Genomic DNA, 16,600 nt, shown 5'->3' on the forward strand with positions numbered 1-16,600 from the left:
AGGGGGGTCTTTGTTAGCGGTACGTATTATCCGTCTCTTTGTGGTTATCTGCGCTGATTGTTTCCTCGACCCTTCCTCGACTCGATCCGACGCGACGCGACGTGATTGGGCTCTTCTGGCTCTACCTCGACTCAAATAACTCACGCACCCGGACACTCCTGCACTGCATCCTCTTCGTCTTCATACAGGCTCAAACCCAGGCTCAGAATCGGGCACATCGACGCCAGCTAAACGCCTTAAATTGTTGACGTGTGCGGAGTGTGATTTGGGGCCGGTGGGGTGGTGTGAGGAGGGCGGGAGGGAGTTTTGGGTTGCTGTTGGGAGGGTTGGGTATAGGAGGGAGTGAGTTGGAGGTGAGGGGTGGGAGGGAGGCAGTGTAGAAGAGCTGTAACAGGGTCTTGGAGGGTATTAGTGGTTGGTTATCGACGTGACGTTGAATATCGGTTGTAATCTCATGAAATTTCCAATTCAAGTCGTGAGTTGTTTGTTTGACGTACTAGAACGCCGACTGGAATTATTTAAACAAGTCGCCACTACATACATACACCGCTGTAGTCTGCGGTCCCAGTCAAGTCGTAATCTAGGTTTTCTACGTGATGCACCCCCTATCTTCCTCGGAGTTACTTACCCCTATCGGTATGTACGCTGCGCGTTCGGATTCTGATTTGTGGGTTTTCCGTGGTGGTTCCGTGTGGTGGTAAAGTCAGGCTCGGCCCTGGCAGGTATGGGCTGTTGATATCCAAAGTGTTTTCATTTACGAGGGTGGGGAAGAGAAGAGGGAAGGGAGGGGAGGGAAGAGGTGGCCCGAATATATCCGAGGAGTTTCGTCGTTGCGGGTAGGTGGTGTGGTGGTAAGGATCTGTCGGGTGATTGGACATGGGTTCTTCGAACGGCAGGGGTAGGTAGGGACCATACCGTCTTACATCACGGCCGGGCTCAAGCTTGGTGCATGTATGTAAGGGTGTATAACATGACTCGATCTTCGGTTTTCGGATGGAGCATGTGTGTCTCACCCCATTACATAACATCACCCATAAGTAATGGTGCCACGTCGCGGATCATTCCCATCACCCAATGGCTCAACGGCGAGAGCTCTGCCTATGCCGGACGGCCATCACCAATGGGTGAGCTCTCGGCTAGCAGCCAACCATCACCCCTTGGCTGCGCTGTCACCCTCACACCATAACCGATGGCCCTAGCGCTGCGGTGCCTGCATGGGCTTCCCGATTTCGGTTGTTCACCGCCGCCATCAAAATCGCAACACCGCCGGTTTACTGCTGCGTGTTCCGCTTCCAACGGAATCCTGCGGACTGCGGCCCGACAGATTTCTTTGCCCGCCGCCTTGAGCACGTCAGCCCCAAACCCCACCACATAACACTTTTGGAACACGAGGGTGCCACGAGGCGCATTAACGCTTTGTAAATAAACGTCTTGTGAATTACCTGCAGGATTCTACGTTGATATGTCACCAGTTCCTCCAAACGAGGAGGACGTGGACCTCCTGGCCATCGCTGACCCCATGATCGCCCTCGACTACCTCCAAGAAAAGGCGACCTATTTCTATCAACTCTGTTTGACCAAATATACCGCACCCACCGAACCCCTGTCGCACCCAGATTGGCTGGACCTGACCGAAAGGTTGCAACTATACGCGGCCTCTGACCTCGTAATGGGGGCTCTGAAAAACCAAAGTGACTGTTTGCATTTGCCCTCCCGGAGTCCCCAGCTGCTAACTTGTACAACAGTCGTCATTGATGTAACGTTGCAGACCCTTGCTACGCAAGAAAAAAGTACACGGGCGGGCGATCCCCACTTTCCACCCAAGCAGGACGGTGTTAGCAGGTTGATTAGCGGACCAGTGCACATCTGCGACAGCAATGGCCGTGTCCTCTATTTTCACCTACCTAGGCTCCTTACAAATGAGCAATTAACTATCGTCGAAGAGGCATGCCGCGACCTGGTCAATGCACCGCACGCCAAGTTGGAGATTTCCCCCGAGAAAAAGTCTTGGCGGACCGACCCAAAGTTTTTTAAAGATGGCAACCTTTGCGACTTTACCCCGGGCGTTCTCAGTCTCTCGCCTTGCTGGTTCATGCAGAACCACCTGGTACGTGTTCTCATGGCAGGTTACTCAGAGCCGCAGCATACTCACCCAAAGCATCCCAGCCGCCGAAACACCAGCCTATGGTCTCCGCCTCAATCCGCCGTCGGGACGGAAAGGACGGGGCAATCCCGTTCCTAAAGGCTATGCGCAATGCGTTCAGTCTTATCGGCGCAATTTTATATGTTCTTAACCCGGCCCAATATGACCAGGGGGTCGATGCGTGGAGGAGAATGCTGGAAACGAATTGCGAGGCGGCCGCTCCGAAATATGCCGATTTGATGGCGGGGGTCTTGAAGATCTGGGCTTCTCCCTTTACTGTCACCCAGGTCATCTCCAATCGTCAAACTCCCTTCCACCTTGATACCTCCGGGGATCAGAATTGGTATGACTGCCTGTTGACCGTTGGGCCGTACAAGGGAGGGAGGTTTGAACTGAAAGGGGTCGGGTGCCGCTTCAGATATGAACGCGGCACGGTATCCTTCCTTCTTAGCCGATTGTTGGAGCACGGAACGGGGGAGGTTGATGGAGAACGGGTTTGCCTCGCGAGCTTCATGCGACCAGAGGTAGTCAAGTACATCCTGAAGGAGCGGTTTTACAGCACCCGCCCCGAAACCATCGCCACCTTGGAGGAACGTCTCGGGGTCCCAGCTGAGCATAGAGTTACAACTACCACCAGAGGAGTCTCTTCTTCTCAGATATAAATGCAGATACATTTACATACAGATACATTTACAGATACATTAGCCATTAGAATTGCGCCGATGCTGGGCGTGAGGATTGACCACCGAGCCAAGCGAATATTAGAGTTTCGAGGCGGCCGCCGCCGACAGGTAAAATAGAATTGCGGCGGGAACCGCCGGATAGAATTGCAGCGGGTTGGTTTCGAGGCGGCCACCGCCCGCCCGCAGGTAAAATAGAATTGCGGCGGGAACCGCCGGATTAAAAACAATAGAATTGCGGGAGGAGAAACAAATTTGAGACAGTAACTATGTAGATAAAACCCTTCGACGTGTCAGCGTAGCTTCTCTGTTCCCGATTTTGTACCAGTCCAAATACAGAGGGTACAGACAGATATCCGAAATGCGGTTCACTGCGTCTTGTAATCCCGGAATGACATGCTGAGCGGTATAATCCAACATGTCTGCGGCGCCATCGCGGTAGCTGGCAAGGTCCTGGACACAGAAGGTGAGAGCGTCGGCGTAGTCTTCTCCGTAGCCGACTGGCGAAACACGTGACTGAAGGTAATCGCAGTATGATTTCCACGCTGACATTGTTTTGTCGAATCCAAGAAGGGCGGTTGCCGCCGAGTGGTCGTCTGGTGCACGGGTGGTAGGTGAGTCGCCAGACAAACCCGTCGAGAGACCTGGGTCGCTGTCGACCACGTCCTAGCGGTTCGTTGAGCGCAACCGAGACAGCCTTTGACCATGCAAACTGCGCACCTTCCACCATGCTAACGGCATTGCCTCGTGAAATGCTTGAGCCTCCATCACCCAGCTTTCCGCCCGAGAAAAGTCTGGCATCCGCCCTTGTTCCACTTCATCAAACATCACGTCCCAATCTTCGATAAGTTTCGCCGTGAACCCGCCGATGGAAAGTCCAGTATGGAACATCCGTGATAGCCCCACAAAATGCAGGGCTTGGAGCTTGGAAACCGTCAGTGTTGTGACTTAAAAACTGGGCCAGACTTACAAACTCGTCGGTGAATTGAGTCCGACGCGCTTTCCACATGCCGCCAGTCTTATCCCGAGCAAACACGGTGAATGCCAGCTGGAGTCGGACGGATAGAAATTCATGAAAAGATTCCCATTCATCGGGAGACAACGTGGCATAGGATAACGGTTTTGGCATAATGTGATACAGAAGAAATGTACAGGGTAGCGTTCGTAAAACACGGTGGTTGTGGGTTATGGATTAAGTCAGGAGCCGGGCACGTGCTTCCGTTGATTTGCCCACGCCAAGATATCCTGCAGCACCGCCGGGCTCAGGCCATGCTCGGCCAAGCCCTGCAATCGCGCCTTCTGGCGACGGCGGTCTTCCTCGATCCTGGATTTCACCAGCAACGCCTTCCAGCGACAATACATGTTCACAGCTTTGGCGATCTCGCGGGCGGTGATTTGAGTATCTTTCTTGACCAAGATCGCACATTGCTCGATTGATTCCGCGCATGCGACCAGTTGCTTGTGGCTGAGATCGGAGAGACGGTTGCTGGGAAGAGGGAGTGGATCGAGTGGGAGTAGGAAATGCCTCTGGTGACGAAAGGTTCGGGCGATGAACGACACGTTGCTAGCGTCCCAGTTCTTGGATGGATCAAAGGGTCTCCACCAATTACATTCGTAGTGTGCTAGAATGCGGTCGGGGACTCGGCCATGCGAAGGCTTGCAGGCGGCAAGTATTTGCATCGGGTCACCCTGCTTGAGGACAGTGAGGAGGGTCACCAGCTCCCGGTGCGCCTCTCCTGGATTTATCTTGGGGAAACGAGTTGCAGCGAACCCGAAAAGGGTGGTGTGCCAAACCTGCATCGCGTTAGTGATATCCCGGCGGAAATCCGTGTTTATACTCACAATCTCTTCATAGAAAATTTTAAGAAATTCCGCTCGTTGGTTCATGTCTAAATCGGCAAACATGTGGGCATAAGCAGTGCCTGCAGCGCGTTGTCGGGAGGATAGGTAGTATAGAAATTGCTGCATGGTGGCGCTATCGTAGTGGTCCAAGTCGGCGAACATATCAGTCACGAGCTCAGGCATGTTTCCTGGGGGACTGTACTTGTAGTCCATGATGGCTCTGAACAAACGTGTAATTACCCAACTGGAAATTTGACTACCAGCGTGATCGATTATGTAAGAGGCGGTCCCTCGTCTTGGGGCGGATCACAAAATGGACTAAAAGCGGCGGCCGCCTGATAAGCAAGTTTCCGCCAGGTCGCCGCTTGGTACCTCGCCGCTGAACGCGGCCCCATGTCATTACCACTCGTGGCCAAGGAATCCCAATGTTTGGCCCGATTTTCCATGAAATTAACGGTCCATCCCATCTCTGCTTTCACCAAGTCTACCTCCTCTTGCCACCTCTTTAAGCGAGACGTTGTTCTAAGCCAATTCAACCTGCATACTAGAAAAGGGTCAAACGGCGCCGGAGGATACAGATGTAGGTACACACTTTCCAACAGGAATTCAGGGTTTGTGCTCTGTCCATGGTGCTTCCAACCCCAAATCCAACTGACCACTTGGCGACTTTGACCCGGTGCGTTCGGTTGATAAACCGACTCTAATGGCTTGGCATCCCCTTTATTGAGCTTTCGATAGGTCTCCCGAACGGAGGCGTCAGCGGTAAGCTGCCAGATCGCCCATTGAGCTTGATTGTAGATCCTTGTGCTTCTCTGGATTGCTTTCTCCGCAGACGCCACTGCAGCATAGCCCCGGGTTTTCTGCGCTTTATTCTGGGCCAGTTGGATGTTAGCCTTGAACAAGAAGGATTTGTAGCCAACCTGGGTCCTTAGGTTAGCGAGTGCTTCATCAGCTTGAGCTTTCCGCAACTCTAGTTCGGCGACCTTGGCTTCTTCAGGCAAGATCTGAGATCCCGCCGGCTCAGATGAAGGCATGAGCACCGCCAACCTCTCAAGCGGCCCTTTCGGTACCGCCTCGAACGGATTGAAGTCCATCCCCGAGTGGCCGCATGGTGTTTGTTCACAGTCGCATGGCTCTCTAATTGGAGCGTGGAGAAATGCCGAGCGGGGATCTGCATCATTGCGCTGAGATAGACGTGGAAATAATTGCAGTCCTTTCTCGAGATGTTGGTCGTGCTTCGCTTTCAAGGCCGCCCGCTTCTTTTCTAACTCAAGCCTTTGGTCATCTGTCGGAGTTGAGCCCAACTCCTTGGCGGCGGATAGGACATCCATTCTGTACGTATATCAGTTGAGGAAATGTATAATGTGAAAGGACCCCCCGCACTGTAACTCCTGAATCATCATGCCGTCATGCACCCAGGACGTCAATCCTACGTGGCGACTTTGCTTGAGCTCATTGGTTATCAAACTGGCCTCGATAGCCTTCCGGGATGGTGCTACGGTCGATCAGTTTCGTTCAATGCAAGAACACTGAGTACATACCTTTGTCAATTGTGGACATTAGAATATCCATGGCTTCGGGATGGTGCTTCTCCCGCTTCTTCTGAGCGTCCGCCAACTGCTGATCCCATTGTTCCCGCTGTGCCGCTGAAGCTGAGCTTTTCAGCATCTCCACAGCATCTAACAACTCTGATAAATTTTCATAAGCCTTTTTGAGCGATTTAGGAAGGGTTTTGTCTGAAAGTCCGTCAACTTGTGCCCTTTGCGATACAACACGGCAGGCGGACCCGCCCTATTTCGCGGATCGGTCCCGCCCACATAGCCGCTCCGAAACGGCGCCGACGTGTAAGCCGCCCCGATCCATCATTCGGGCGGGTCCGCCTCGAGAGACTTACAAAGATTCGTCATTTTCTTCCAGTTCAAGTCCATCATCTTGCTGTCTAGAACCTCCATGCGGTGCGCCTCGGTCATTGTACTCGTCATCGTCCCTGTGGAGTTTAGCAGAGACCAATTAGGCTCTAAAATCTCCCCGTGATTCCAGCCGATACCGTCGATGTAGAGGGGAGAGAACCGCGGAAGGCATTTCTCTTGATGTCCGTGGACATGGCATTGACCGATAGAGAATATCATGCGGTCATACCATGGCAGCTTGATGGTGTCATTGTATGCCTTGACGCGTGCGGCTAGGTTTTTCCAATACTGACAGCAAATGTCATAAATGAAGATAATGCGTTGGACCTTTGGAGAGACGACCGCCTTCAATCCTTCACAGAGAGCGTAATCCATATTCATCTGTCGTTCCCCTTTCTGGAAATCGACCACCGATGAAGGTACGAAGGCTCCATGCCTAGCGCAAGCCAGAGCGCCAATACCGGTGGCATCGTAACCCTTGTGCGCTTTGTTCTTGTCGGCGACGGCTCTGTGCTCATTACAGGTAGAAGCCTAGCCGACGAAACCATTTGAATGTCTCTCATCTACGCTCCAAATCTTTGAATACTTACCTCAGTGTTCTCGGTAGCGGAAGCGAGGTGGTGCTTATATGCTCTACTCTCCACAAAATAACCTCCGCCTTGCTTGAGGAACAAATCTTGTCCTGCGCCCTTTTTACTTTGCCTGACACAAACAAAGTTGCCGTCGGCTACGAATGACATGCTGAACTTCCATCTCCAGCCACATTGGCATGTCAGAAAAAAATCGTGATGATGAAGTCGGTCCCACTCACTGCTTTTTGTCTTGCTCCCAGTTTTCCTCCAAATTGACATCCGGTTGCGGACACGCCGCGCAGAACAGGGCCATGCTACCAGGCTTTGAGGCGGCCTCCCTGGTCGTATATCCAAAACGAACCAGCTCTTGCAAGTGACGAAATTGTCTTGCCGCTCGTAAGAGTTCACGATGACGATTCTTGCCGAACTGTTAGTACTATTGAAAGACCAAATTGGAGCCACTCACAGGGACAGCATCGGGAAAGTCTGGGTTCGTTAGTCGTCTCAGCTTACTGAAGTATTCTCCCGCCGAAGTGCAGCATTCCAAGACCGCCAGGTTGTAGTCGCGGAGCAGTTGGAAAGTGAATACTGTTTCCACCGATTTATATGTGCTCGGGTACAACCCTGCGATCAGGTATTGTTCGTCAAGTGGAACCGCGCCAGGACATACGCAAGGATAAGCCACTAAGCGGTGGACACCGTTGACGTGAACAATGACGATCTCCTGGCCGCTGCCATGCTTTCCATGCTGTGGACTTGACCCGAACGTGAAGTCGGCGTAGTTATTCCAGTCGGATTTGGCTGACGCCAAATACTGTTCGTTGGGGTGGGTGATTGGCGACTGATAAGGGACCAGAGGACAAGGCTTGCCACCATGCCCCAGGAAGATGGCCACTCCTAGTTTCCACAGCCAGGAAGGTTCATAGAATTCCCCTGTCCATAACTCCACACGATGGAAAAGGTGGTGGGCGGAATGTATTTCCCGGCAACAATCCGAGCAAAGAACGGGACTGCCGAAGCATGATGTGCACCTCCATATTGCGTCCTGTGTACCACAAACAGCGCAACATCGATCGTCGGCCGCAACGGTGGAGCTGTAAAGGTGCTTCAAGTAGATGTTTATCTGCGGCTCCCACTGGAGCATATAATCATAGTTGCTCTTCCCCCATAAACGGTGTTGGTTATCTTGATTTGAATGATTGCAAGGAAAAGACATACATTTTCAACGACAGGTTCTTCCGTATTGCCCCAGCCACTGGCAAAGGAATTAGCTGGATCAGAGGGGTGTTCCTGCTCGTAGTAGAGCTTTTCAACCCGGCGGCGTTTGCCTACAGGAGTCGGTATATCGATGATAGGTTTGGGTGGGAGTGCAGTCAGTCGGTGCTTGGTTCCTCTGCTAGTATAGACCTCCACGAGCCTTCCTCCAATCGGCCCATCCTTAATGACAGACTTCTTAGTGCGCTTCGTCATCCTGGAGGCTGGAGGGACGATATACGACGAGTGTTGGAACAATTACCGCCCCAGATTATCGATATGAGGGTATGCATGTTGGCCCGGCCCGAAAATTGATTTCCCCTTATGGATTGGCCGGCGGGGGACGAACAGTATCCAAGCATGGCGGAGCTTGGTGGAATAAGTTACCGACTCCCCTGACGTGGCGTTCTACCCCACCACTGTTCACTCTCATTGACATGGCACCTGGAAAGCAACACGTACGCACCTGGACTGAAGACCAGCTCAAGGTCCTTAACGACGCCAAGCGGGAATTTCACAGCGCCGACGCTGTCAAGCGGCAGGCCGTCGCCGACGCCGCCGCAATGGAAATCCAAGCGGCATTGGAGGGGGTAGGTGAGCGGTTGGATAGCAAGGCTAGTCAGGCTCTCTTTACTGTAGGTGCTCGACCCTTCGTCGCCAAAGCCGACTTTCTCACCACACTGTAGGCTGTCCGTGGATGGTTGAAGGCGCGGTGTAAAGCAAAGCGGAAGGCGGATGCCGTTACCTGGAAGGGCGTGAAGGCGCGCAACGTGTTCATTCGACACAACCGCCGCTCTATTAAGGAAACGCAGAAAGCTTTGTATGAGCAGGGTACAGGCGCTATATTCCCATACCCCGTGGCTACATTCGTTGATACACCCTTGCCGGCCTTGGACGAAAAGGACCTGGCGTTCCTGGAGGAGAATGAAATAAACCCCGACGATCCTGAACTCGATGCTATATTCGGTCTTGACGACGACGACGACGGAACGGGTGAGGAGGAAATCGGTTCATCCGATGACGACAGTGGTGACGAAGACATCAGCCGCGACGGGGACGAAGACCGCCAGCAGCCCGTGAAGACCAAGACCAGCGCAACGTCAACCAGAAAACGTGGCGGTAAGAGGGCCAAAGCCTCAGAGACGACACCATTCCAGAAGACTAGCAATGAAGTCTTTTCGTACTTTCAAGATGCTGTGTCGCAACTTTGGAAGAAGCTGCCCGCCGAGGAAAAGCGACGGTACCGCCTTCGAGCGTTTATCAACAAAGAGCGGGGTCCGAGTGTTGAGGAACAGGCAGAGTGAGTCATTGTCGGTTTGGTATCACGGGGGCAGTAGCTAATGCTTAACCAGGATGGCTGACAAGGAGCTTCCTTCTTGGTTAGAGGGAGTTGCTGCGCAGGGGCTACAAAAATACAACGTCCGCATGGTGTTCACCGTGGTGTTTCTGGATAAGAACGGCGTCATGAATATCTGGACCTCCGATTACAACAGCAACCTTGGAGGGACCAATTTCACCGACATCCATCCAAGACTTTTTGAAGACAGTGGTGTTAACACTGCCGTTGGAGCTTGGGGTCGGAGGGAATTCGGACAGGACAATGCCCCCATCAAAATCATCTCAAAGCGGCAGGGGGCTCACACTCTTATGAACTTGCCCTCAGGATCGGAAGGTGTACGCTTGGTGGACCCCACCAAGCCTCCGATACCTCCCGTTACCAAGCCGTGGTTGATGGATTTGATCAGGTCGTACTTCACTCATAAATATGGTGCGTTCAATCCTGAATTATAGAAGAAAGGCGTACTAAAATTCCGACCTAGTCGAAGCTTCCAATGCCAAAGAAAGGGTCAAGTGTCCATGGGCGGATATTGAGAAGGGACCATCCCGCTTCTTTGACTGCGAAATACTGCCCACCAACTATCAGGCGATGATTCGCGAGCCGTCAAGGATGACAGTGGCTGAATTGAAGGCCGTGCTGGGCTATCTCTACACGCGGCAAGAACGTGGCACCAAACCGCCCTTCCGCTTTGACTATTATATCGACAAGTCGGGCCGTACCGTCAAGATGGTAAGGTCCCACCAGCTGAGTGGGCAAACCCTTGACCGGCCAAGGCCGATTCACGCTCCCGCCACCCGCCCTGTTATAAAAGCCGCGCCCAGCCCCGACCCGGTGCCCGACGCAGCCTTCGAGCCCGCCTTGGAACCAGCCTTCACTCCGCCCCCGGTTCATCCTGCCACCAAACCCATTGTCAATATCGCCACAAAGCCTGTCGTTAACACTCCAACGCGTCCTCCAATTAATGTGGCTACCAAACCTCCCATTAACACCGCCACTAAACCCATTGCCGCCCCCATTAACACCGCCACTAAACCCACTGCCGCCCCGATTAGCAGCCCCGCCAGCGTTGGTGAAAGGTTCACTGCCCCATTTACGCCGGTCACCCCATCCGCAACATTGCCGGACATAGAGGAGAAGCCCGACTCCGGTGTCGCAGATGACACCTTGCCTACCGTTACCCAAACGCTCGAACCCGAACCAGCCGCACCTCAACCAGCCGCACCTCTTGCACGTCCGAAACCAAGGCCCCGTCCCTCAGGTAAGCCGTGGACTCCAGACCAACCGAGACGTTCAGCTGCAGAGCTGGTGAGAGCTCTTGGAGGATCACCATCCAAGCTCAAGATCCAACCTCCCATCCCCTCCGCTGAGCCAGGGCCATCTTCAACAAAGGCGGTTGAACCGCCCTCAAAGAAGTCTACCAGGAAGCGCACGAGGGAAGGCATCGAACTGCTCCCTTTGCCGACAGACGGTGTAACTACGAGATCCCGAGGTGCCCTTACCCAGAGGAAAACCAGGAGCAAGAAATAGATACTCATCAGCATAGTTTTCGTTTAAGTACAATTATTTCAGATTCAAAAAAACTTGCAACGAAGTATAGGATTATTCTATGAAATATATCTAGTTCTAGTATCTAGCTCTTTTTTTGTCGCTTGGACCGCCGGGCTCCAGTGGCTGCCGCACCTGAAGACTTAGCCTGAACCTGGGTGGCCTTCCGTCGAGTACCCGCCTGCATATCCTCTAGGTCATCTGGAGGGGGGGACAACGGTGAGTCGGGAACCACGTCATCAGTATCCGGCGAGGTTTCCCCCGACTCGCCACTAGCGGCGGGGAGAAATGGCGGCGGAACAGGCGGAGACTTTGATGGAGCGGAACCGACAACTGAGGCGGAAGGCGGGGCGGTCATTATCGCGGCGGTGTGATGAATCGAGGCGGTACCCGTTAAAGGGCGGAGTGGAACAGAGGCGGCAACTATATTGAGGCGGGTCAGGTGAGGCTGGCGGTCAGGGATGGGACTAGTCGCGCGGTGGGTGAAATTTGGTGCAGCGGGGGCGGGAAGGGGACTCGTGCCTCGACTCACTACCGGCCGAGACTCTGCGGCTGAACTTCCTGTAGTTGGACTCGTCCCTCTTTCCACCAATGCGCGGCCGTGAAGCCCTCCGACCCTGTCGAGTACCGCCTCGAGCGTGCTCTGGTTGACCGATGTAGTGAGGTGATCCCAAATCTCGTCACTGTCCCCCTGTAACCCATGGCACCACTGGTCCAGTGCTTGCAACTCACGTTCCGCATCCGCCACCCTACCCATGAGCTCCCTAACTCTGCCCTCCACAACGTAAAGACCTTTGAGGTCCCTCTTGGCTTCTTGCTGGAGCTCTTCTGCCTGGCGTAATGCATTGTTGGAAGTCCGATTCATGGCCTCCACTTTGGCCTGAAGGTCGGAATTGTTGGCCACACCATCCACCTTGTTGGTGAGTTCGTTCATCCTCTCCTCAATGCCTTCCATGCGCGCCTCATACGTCTTCATCCGCTCCTCCCAGTTGCGAACCAACGCCAGCGTGCTGTCAGTCGTTTTCTCAAGTCTGGCCTCGCGTTCGTTGAAGTCCTTCTCCAGGAAGGTGATCTTCCGGCGGAGCTCATCGAGTTCACCGCGACGAACGGTGGGAATACGAGCCGTGTCTTCCAACCGATTCACAGCAGCAGTCAGACCGCGAATGCTCGAGTCCGCCTGGTTCATTCGACCTTCGAGGGCGTCTTGCTTCGAAGTACAGCTCACTAGGTCGGCCACGAGATTGCCGGTGGGTAACTCTGTCTGATAGGCGGGCACTACTGTGGAGTCGGCGGGGGGTGTCATCGACGGTGGGTTGCTGAAAACCATGGGTTGGGCGCTTCGTGGGTGATACAAGGGGCCCAGTTGTTTGGTACCGGCGTAGACAACGTCTATATTCGACGGGCCAGACGGCATTGCCGTGACCTCCACAGGATCCACAGGTGTGGTGGGCTTAGACCCCTTGCCTGTTCGTTTCGTCGACTGCTTGGCCTTCACCCCCGCTTTTGAACGGTCGACCTCGGAGGCGGGCGCGGACTTTGCATTGTCCATGCGCGGTTTCTTTGCGGCGGGAGTGTTCTCTGAATCGGCGGCGGTGGGGGCACTGCTGTCGACGTCGGAGTCTTCGATGTAAGCGGCGCTCTTGCGCTTGGTGGACTTCTTGGCCGTCGAGGCTTCTTGGTTGCTTTTCGGGAGGTGGACGGAGGGGTCGTCGGGGGCTACGGCGCTCTTACGCTGGCGACCGCGCTTCAAAGCCAGGGCGAGGGCTTTGACGGCGTCACCGTTGAGAAACCTTTCGCATTTCTTCTTGCCATTAGCACAACGAGGACAGCTTCCACTGCCGGGAGGTGTACAGGGCGGGTCCAGATTGCCTTTCTCGAATTTTTTGCCTAGCGCTTTCGAATGTTGGGCGAGAGCCTTGGCTTTCAAACAGCGGTCGCAGAGAACGAATGCGGACCCAGTGCCTGAGGAAGAGCCTCCACCAGGAGTAACGGAAGTTGTGGCTGCAAAGGAAGGAAGTTCGTTAGTGTTAAAGCGCTATTAGATCTGAACGAAACATACCTCGTTTGCGCGGGGACCGTCTAATAGCCGCGACTCCCTGGTTGCCCTGATGCTCCCCACATCCATTGCCATCTTCTAAGACCTCCTCCTCCTCATCTTCCTCCTCCTCCTCCTCCTCCTCCTCCTCCTCCTGTTCTCCCTCCCCGCTGTTTCTGTCGTAGTCGACAGTACCACCACCCTCGTTCTCTCTTTCCTTTCCTTTCCCTGTGGAGATACCTCTCTCGTTGTCCTTTCCACTTGACGATGCCACGGGCAGGGCCGATTGGTGGGCGGGTGGAACCGAAGAACGCGGAGGCATCCGCCATCTTGTGATAAAGTCAAGGGTTTGGTCGATATACGCGCGGGGGTGGTCCTTGTCAAACGGATCGAGAAACGTGGGTGGGTCGGGTTTGACGTCTTTCAAGAAGGACGGGTCGATCGGGGTTCCGGGCTGGCGCAGTTCAGGACTGGCACGAATCTGGTCAAAGAGGGCTTTGATGGGGTGACCGGCATAGAGGGGACACGTCGACGGGATCGTATTACATATTTTCTATTATCGTCATTTTCCTTTGCGTCAATCAATGTGATCCTAGAACTAGCTGTGACATTACGCACCACAAGACCCATAACTGCCCGTCGAACCTTCTGCGGCCAGTCTTCATCCTGAGGCCAATGCTGGTAATTATTCAGCAGGGTACGAAGTCGTTGAAGGGCGGGTCTGAAGATTTCACGCAATTCTTCGTTGGTGAACGCAGATACGGAGGGGGTGATAGTTGCCATTGCACTATGTCAAGAGTGGTGTCGTTGCTGGTTGCGGACAAATTGTTCCTACAAGTTGTCGCGTGCGCGCAACCGATGGGTCACGTGACTGTCGGATATAGCCGACTCATTTTGTCCCCGCCTTGATTGTTTTGTCCCCGCCTGTTCATCGATCTCGACATCTAGCATTATGGACGGCCCTAGGCGAACGGCGGGTAAGTTTGTCAAATCATTAGCCTATCACTTGCTCTTAAATACCAGGTATAACCCTACTCAGATGATTCTTCTATGCTCGCCGACGGAAGCAGCGCGATGGAGGTGGAGGTCCCTGATGACCTCCGCTTTGTCCCATTCGATTATGACATCGACGAAGGAACTGCCCAACAAGAGGAGCAGGGTGTAGAGGAGGTTTGGAGGACATTCAGCACCCAAGAAGCGGAGGGTCCCCCTCCCTCTCAGTCGTCAACTCCAGTTCCCGCCCCGCATGTCAAAGGATCGGTCGGAACCCCCCAACCTGAAGGTAAGCATCCGTGGGGAGGAAGCCTACATAGATTCATCTAACATTTATTGCTTAGGTAGTGGAACCGTTAAGGCTGATAAGGGGAAGCAGAGAGAAGGGTGGGCTCCATTCGCCGATGAGGCGGCCGCCATCGCTTGGTTTTCTAGCCTACCCGAGGACAACGCCGCTTCCCTCATGCGCGCCTACCTCGCTAACAACGTTGCGGTGTCGGGGCCGCCTCATCGGGAAGCATTTCCGAAAGACAGCAAGTTCCCTTTGGCCGCCGCGCTCAAGTCCTCCCGGGAAGAATCGGCGCTGCAAGCGGGTGCCAGCGCAAATAAGGAGATGGAGGAGATACTCAAAGGTGTCGTCGATTCGATGCCCGAGAACATCCGACAGGAGATCCTCTCTGACGATTCCGAGTTAATCTGGAACATTCCGAGCCTCGAAAGCGCGGGCATGTCAGCCGATCTCATTGACGCTCAGCTGAACTACATGTCATCGTGGTTGAGCACTCTCGTAAACCACTACATGCACAACTGCGAGGTTCACGAGAGACTGGAGGATCACCTGAGGGCTGTGAAAGCAGCCTTGGTGCTCAGGGAACAGAGCACCGCTCTTTCCAACTCTCTGCAAGGCTTATGCAACCTGTATGATACTTAGACGAGTCACGACGCATTTGTTCCTTTTTGTTCCTTTGAAATGTTCATATTGCATTGAATCTTTGCCTACTAAAAGATTGCTGAGCGGTCCATATTGGTCCCGGCGGAGTATATCGTTTTGGTGGCGGGTTTGAAGGCGGGATCGCTAAGCGGCGGTTTGGGTCGTGGTGCTCTGGCCATTCGGTTATGGTGGGGGCCGAGACAGCGCAGCCAAGGGGTGATGGTTAGGTGCTAGCCGAGAGCTCACCCATTGGTGATGGCCGTCCGGCATAGGCAGAGCTCTCGCCGTTGAGCCATTGGGTGATGGGAATGATCCGCGACGTGGCACCATTACTTATGGGTGATGTTATGTAATGGGGTGTGTGTCTGGGAGATTTAGAGAGGGTTTTCGGCATTGTAAGTAAGAAGTTTTCGGTATGTATATAAGGGGTGGTGTGTGGACCCTTGGGTGGGGAACGACTGTGTCTGTGACGCTCAGGCTCCTGGTGATATAGGCATAGGCTTAGGCTTAGGGTGAGTAGAGCTCGAGGTGTTATTATCGTTTTTTACGAGTCCGTAAGGAGTCGTTTCTATGCTGCTCGATTTTGTGAGACTTCATTTAGGCCCGTGGGACTTTTCATGAGAAGCCTTCATTTCGCCCATTTGATGGACAGCCATTAACATTTAACATTAATGGGTTCGTTGACAGCTGTCACTGCAGCACTTGAGATAAGTAGTGAGACTTCATTTAAGCCTGTGCGACTTTTCATTTCAATTTTGACGGTTTGATGGACAGGTGGTGGTCCTTTAATTTCAACATCTCCTTTATTTCACTTATGTTGGCCTTACACCTTCCGACACTTTCGTTCATATAGTCCGGTTTATAGGGGCAGTTAGACATATGATGCAATAATTTGTGGTCAGTCGCTTTTTATCAGGACATTCTATGACATCATCCTATGATTATAGATAGGAGTCCCAATTCCGTTTTGGACTGGGCACGGCAAAGTGGCAGTGTTGATGGCATTGATGTCATCAAAATGCTCGGGTTTTTCCTCACTAGCCAATAGGGGCTGCCGGTTCAATCCCTAAGGGCACAATTCATTTCACTTATAATTATAAGTTATGTACAATATTTTGATACATCCATTATGGTAGTGTAGCTTGACTCTATTAGACTGTTAAATTCCGAGGCCTGTCAGGACTCGGTTTCTTTTGCGCGGGATTCGAAGGCGCCAAGACGCGACGCTCGCAAGCCACGTGATGTTTGCCGAGGTCCCAAGTTCGATCCCCCTCAACACCTTTCCTTTTTGTCGATTATGGTTCTTGTTTTATTTTTGTACCCTGGGGTCCTGGCAGGCCTCGGTAAATTGCCGTT

The 16,600-nt window shown here is 53.3% G+C and overlaps 7 protein-coding genes across 7 annotated transcripts; 3 read left to right on the forward strand and 4 right to left on the reverse strand.

Annotated features, from left to right (window-relative positions):
* Window positions 1–1,462: 1,462 nt before the first annotated feature.
* On the forward strand, window positions 1,463–2,805 carry CC1G_11467 (hypothetical protein; the record flags this gene model as incomplete). Its single annotated transcript, XM_001834901.2, has 3 exons — window positions 1,463–1,691; window positions 1,746–2,107; window positions 2,167–2,805. The coding sequence occupies 3 exons, from the start codon at window positions 1,463–1,465 to the stop codon at window positions 2,803–2,805; spliced, it is 1,230 nt and encodes a 409-aa protein (XP_001834953.2).
* Window positions 2,806–3,090: 285 nt separating this feature from the next.
* Window positions 3,091–3,952, reverse strand: CC1G_15419 (hypothetical protein; the record flags this gene model as incomplete). Its single annotated transcript, XM_002910096.1, has 3 exons — window positions 3,091–3,489; window positions 3,544–3,747; window positions 3,794–3,952. The coding sequence occupies 3 exons, from the start codon at window positions 3,950–3,952 to the stop codon at window positions 3,091–3,093; spliced, it is 762 nt and encodes a 253-aa protein (XP_002910142.1).
* A 68-nt stretch (window positions 3,953–4,020) lies between these two features.
* Window positions 4,021–4,878, reverse strand: CC1G_15420 (hypothetical protein; the record flags this gene model as incomplete). The annotated part of the gene is made up of 2 exons (XM_002910097.1): window positions 4,021–4,617; window positions 4,666–4,878. The coding sequence occupies 2 exons, from the start codon at window positions 4,876–4,878 to the stop codon at window positions 4,021–4,023; spliced, it is 810 nt and encodes a 269-aa protein (XP_002910143.1).
* Window positions 4,879–4,937: 59 nt separating this feature from the next.
* Window positions 4,938–8,617, reverse strand: CC1G_15421 (hypothetical protein; the record flags this gene model as incomplete). Its single annotated transcript, XM_002910098.1, has 9 exons — window positions 4,938–5,209; window positions 5,258–5,997; window positions 6,049–6,160; window positions 6,207–6,401; window positions 6,560–7,106; window positions 7,166–7,316; window positions 7,387–7,565; window positions 7,614–7,988; window positions 8,366–8,617. The coding sequence occupies 9 exons, from the start codon at window positions 8,615–8,617 to the stop codon at window positions 4,938–4,940; spliced, it is 2,823 nt and encodes a 940-aa protein (XP_002910144.1).
* Window positions 8,618–8,838: 221 nt separating this feature from the next.
* On the forward strand, window positions 8,839–11,267 carry CC1G_11470 (hypothetical protein; the record flags this gene model as incomplete). Its single annotated transcript, XM_001834904.1, has 4 exons — window positions 8,839–9,036; window positions 9,088–9,701; window positions 9,754–10,169; window positions 10,222–11,267. The coding sequence occupies 4 exons, from the start codon at window positions 8,839–8,841 to the stop codon at window positions 11,265–11,267; spliced, it is 2,274 nt and encodes a 757-aa protein (XP_001834956.1).
* Window positions 11,268–11,370: 103 nt separating this feature from the next.
* Window positions 11,371–14,103, reverse strand: CC1G_11471 (hypothetical protein; the record flags this gene model as incomplete). The annotated part of the gene is made up of 3 exons (XM_001834905.1): window positions 11,371–13,286; window positions 13,345–13,873; window positions 13,939–14,103. The coding sequence occupies 3 exons, from the start codon at window positions 14,101–14,103 to the stop codon at window positions 11,371–11,373; spliced, it is 2,610 nt and encodes an 869-aa protein (XP_001834957.1).
* A 267-nt stretch (window positions 14,104–14,370) lies between these two features.
* On the forward strand, window positions 14,371–15,244 carry CC1G_11472 (hypothetical protein; the record flags this gene model as incomplete). Its single annotated transcript, XM_001834906.2, has 2 exons — window positions 14,371–14,602; window positions 14,658–15,244. 2 exons carry the CDS (start codon window positions 14,371–14,373, stop codon window positions 15,242–15,244), a joined length of 819 nt encoding a protein of 272 aa, XP_001834958.2.
* Between the last annotated feature and the right edge of the window lie 1,356 nt (window positions 15,245–16,600).

The sequence above is a fragment of the Coprinopsis cinerea genome (genome assembly GCF_000182895.1).
Source record: "Coprinopsis cinerea okayama7#130 chromosome 12 map unlocalized cont3.12, whole genome shotgun sequence".
NCBI lineage: Eukaryota > Fungi > Basidiomycota > Agaricomycetes > Agaricales > Psathyrellaceae > Coprinopsis > Coprinopsis cinerea.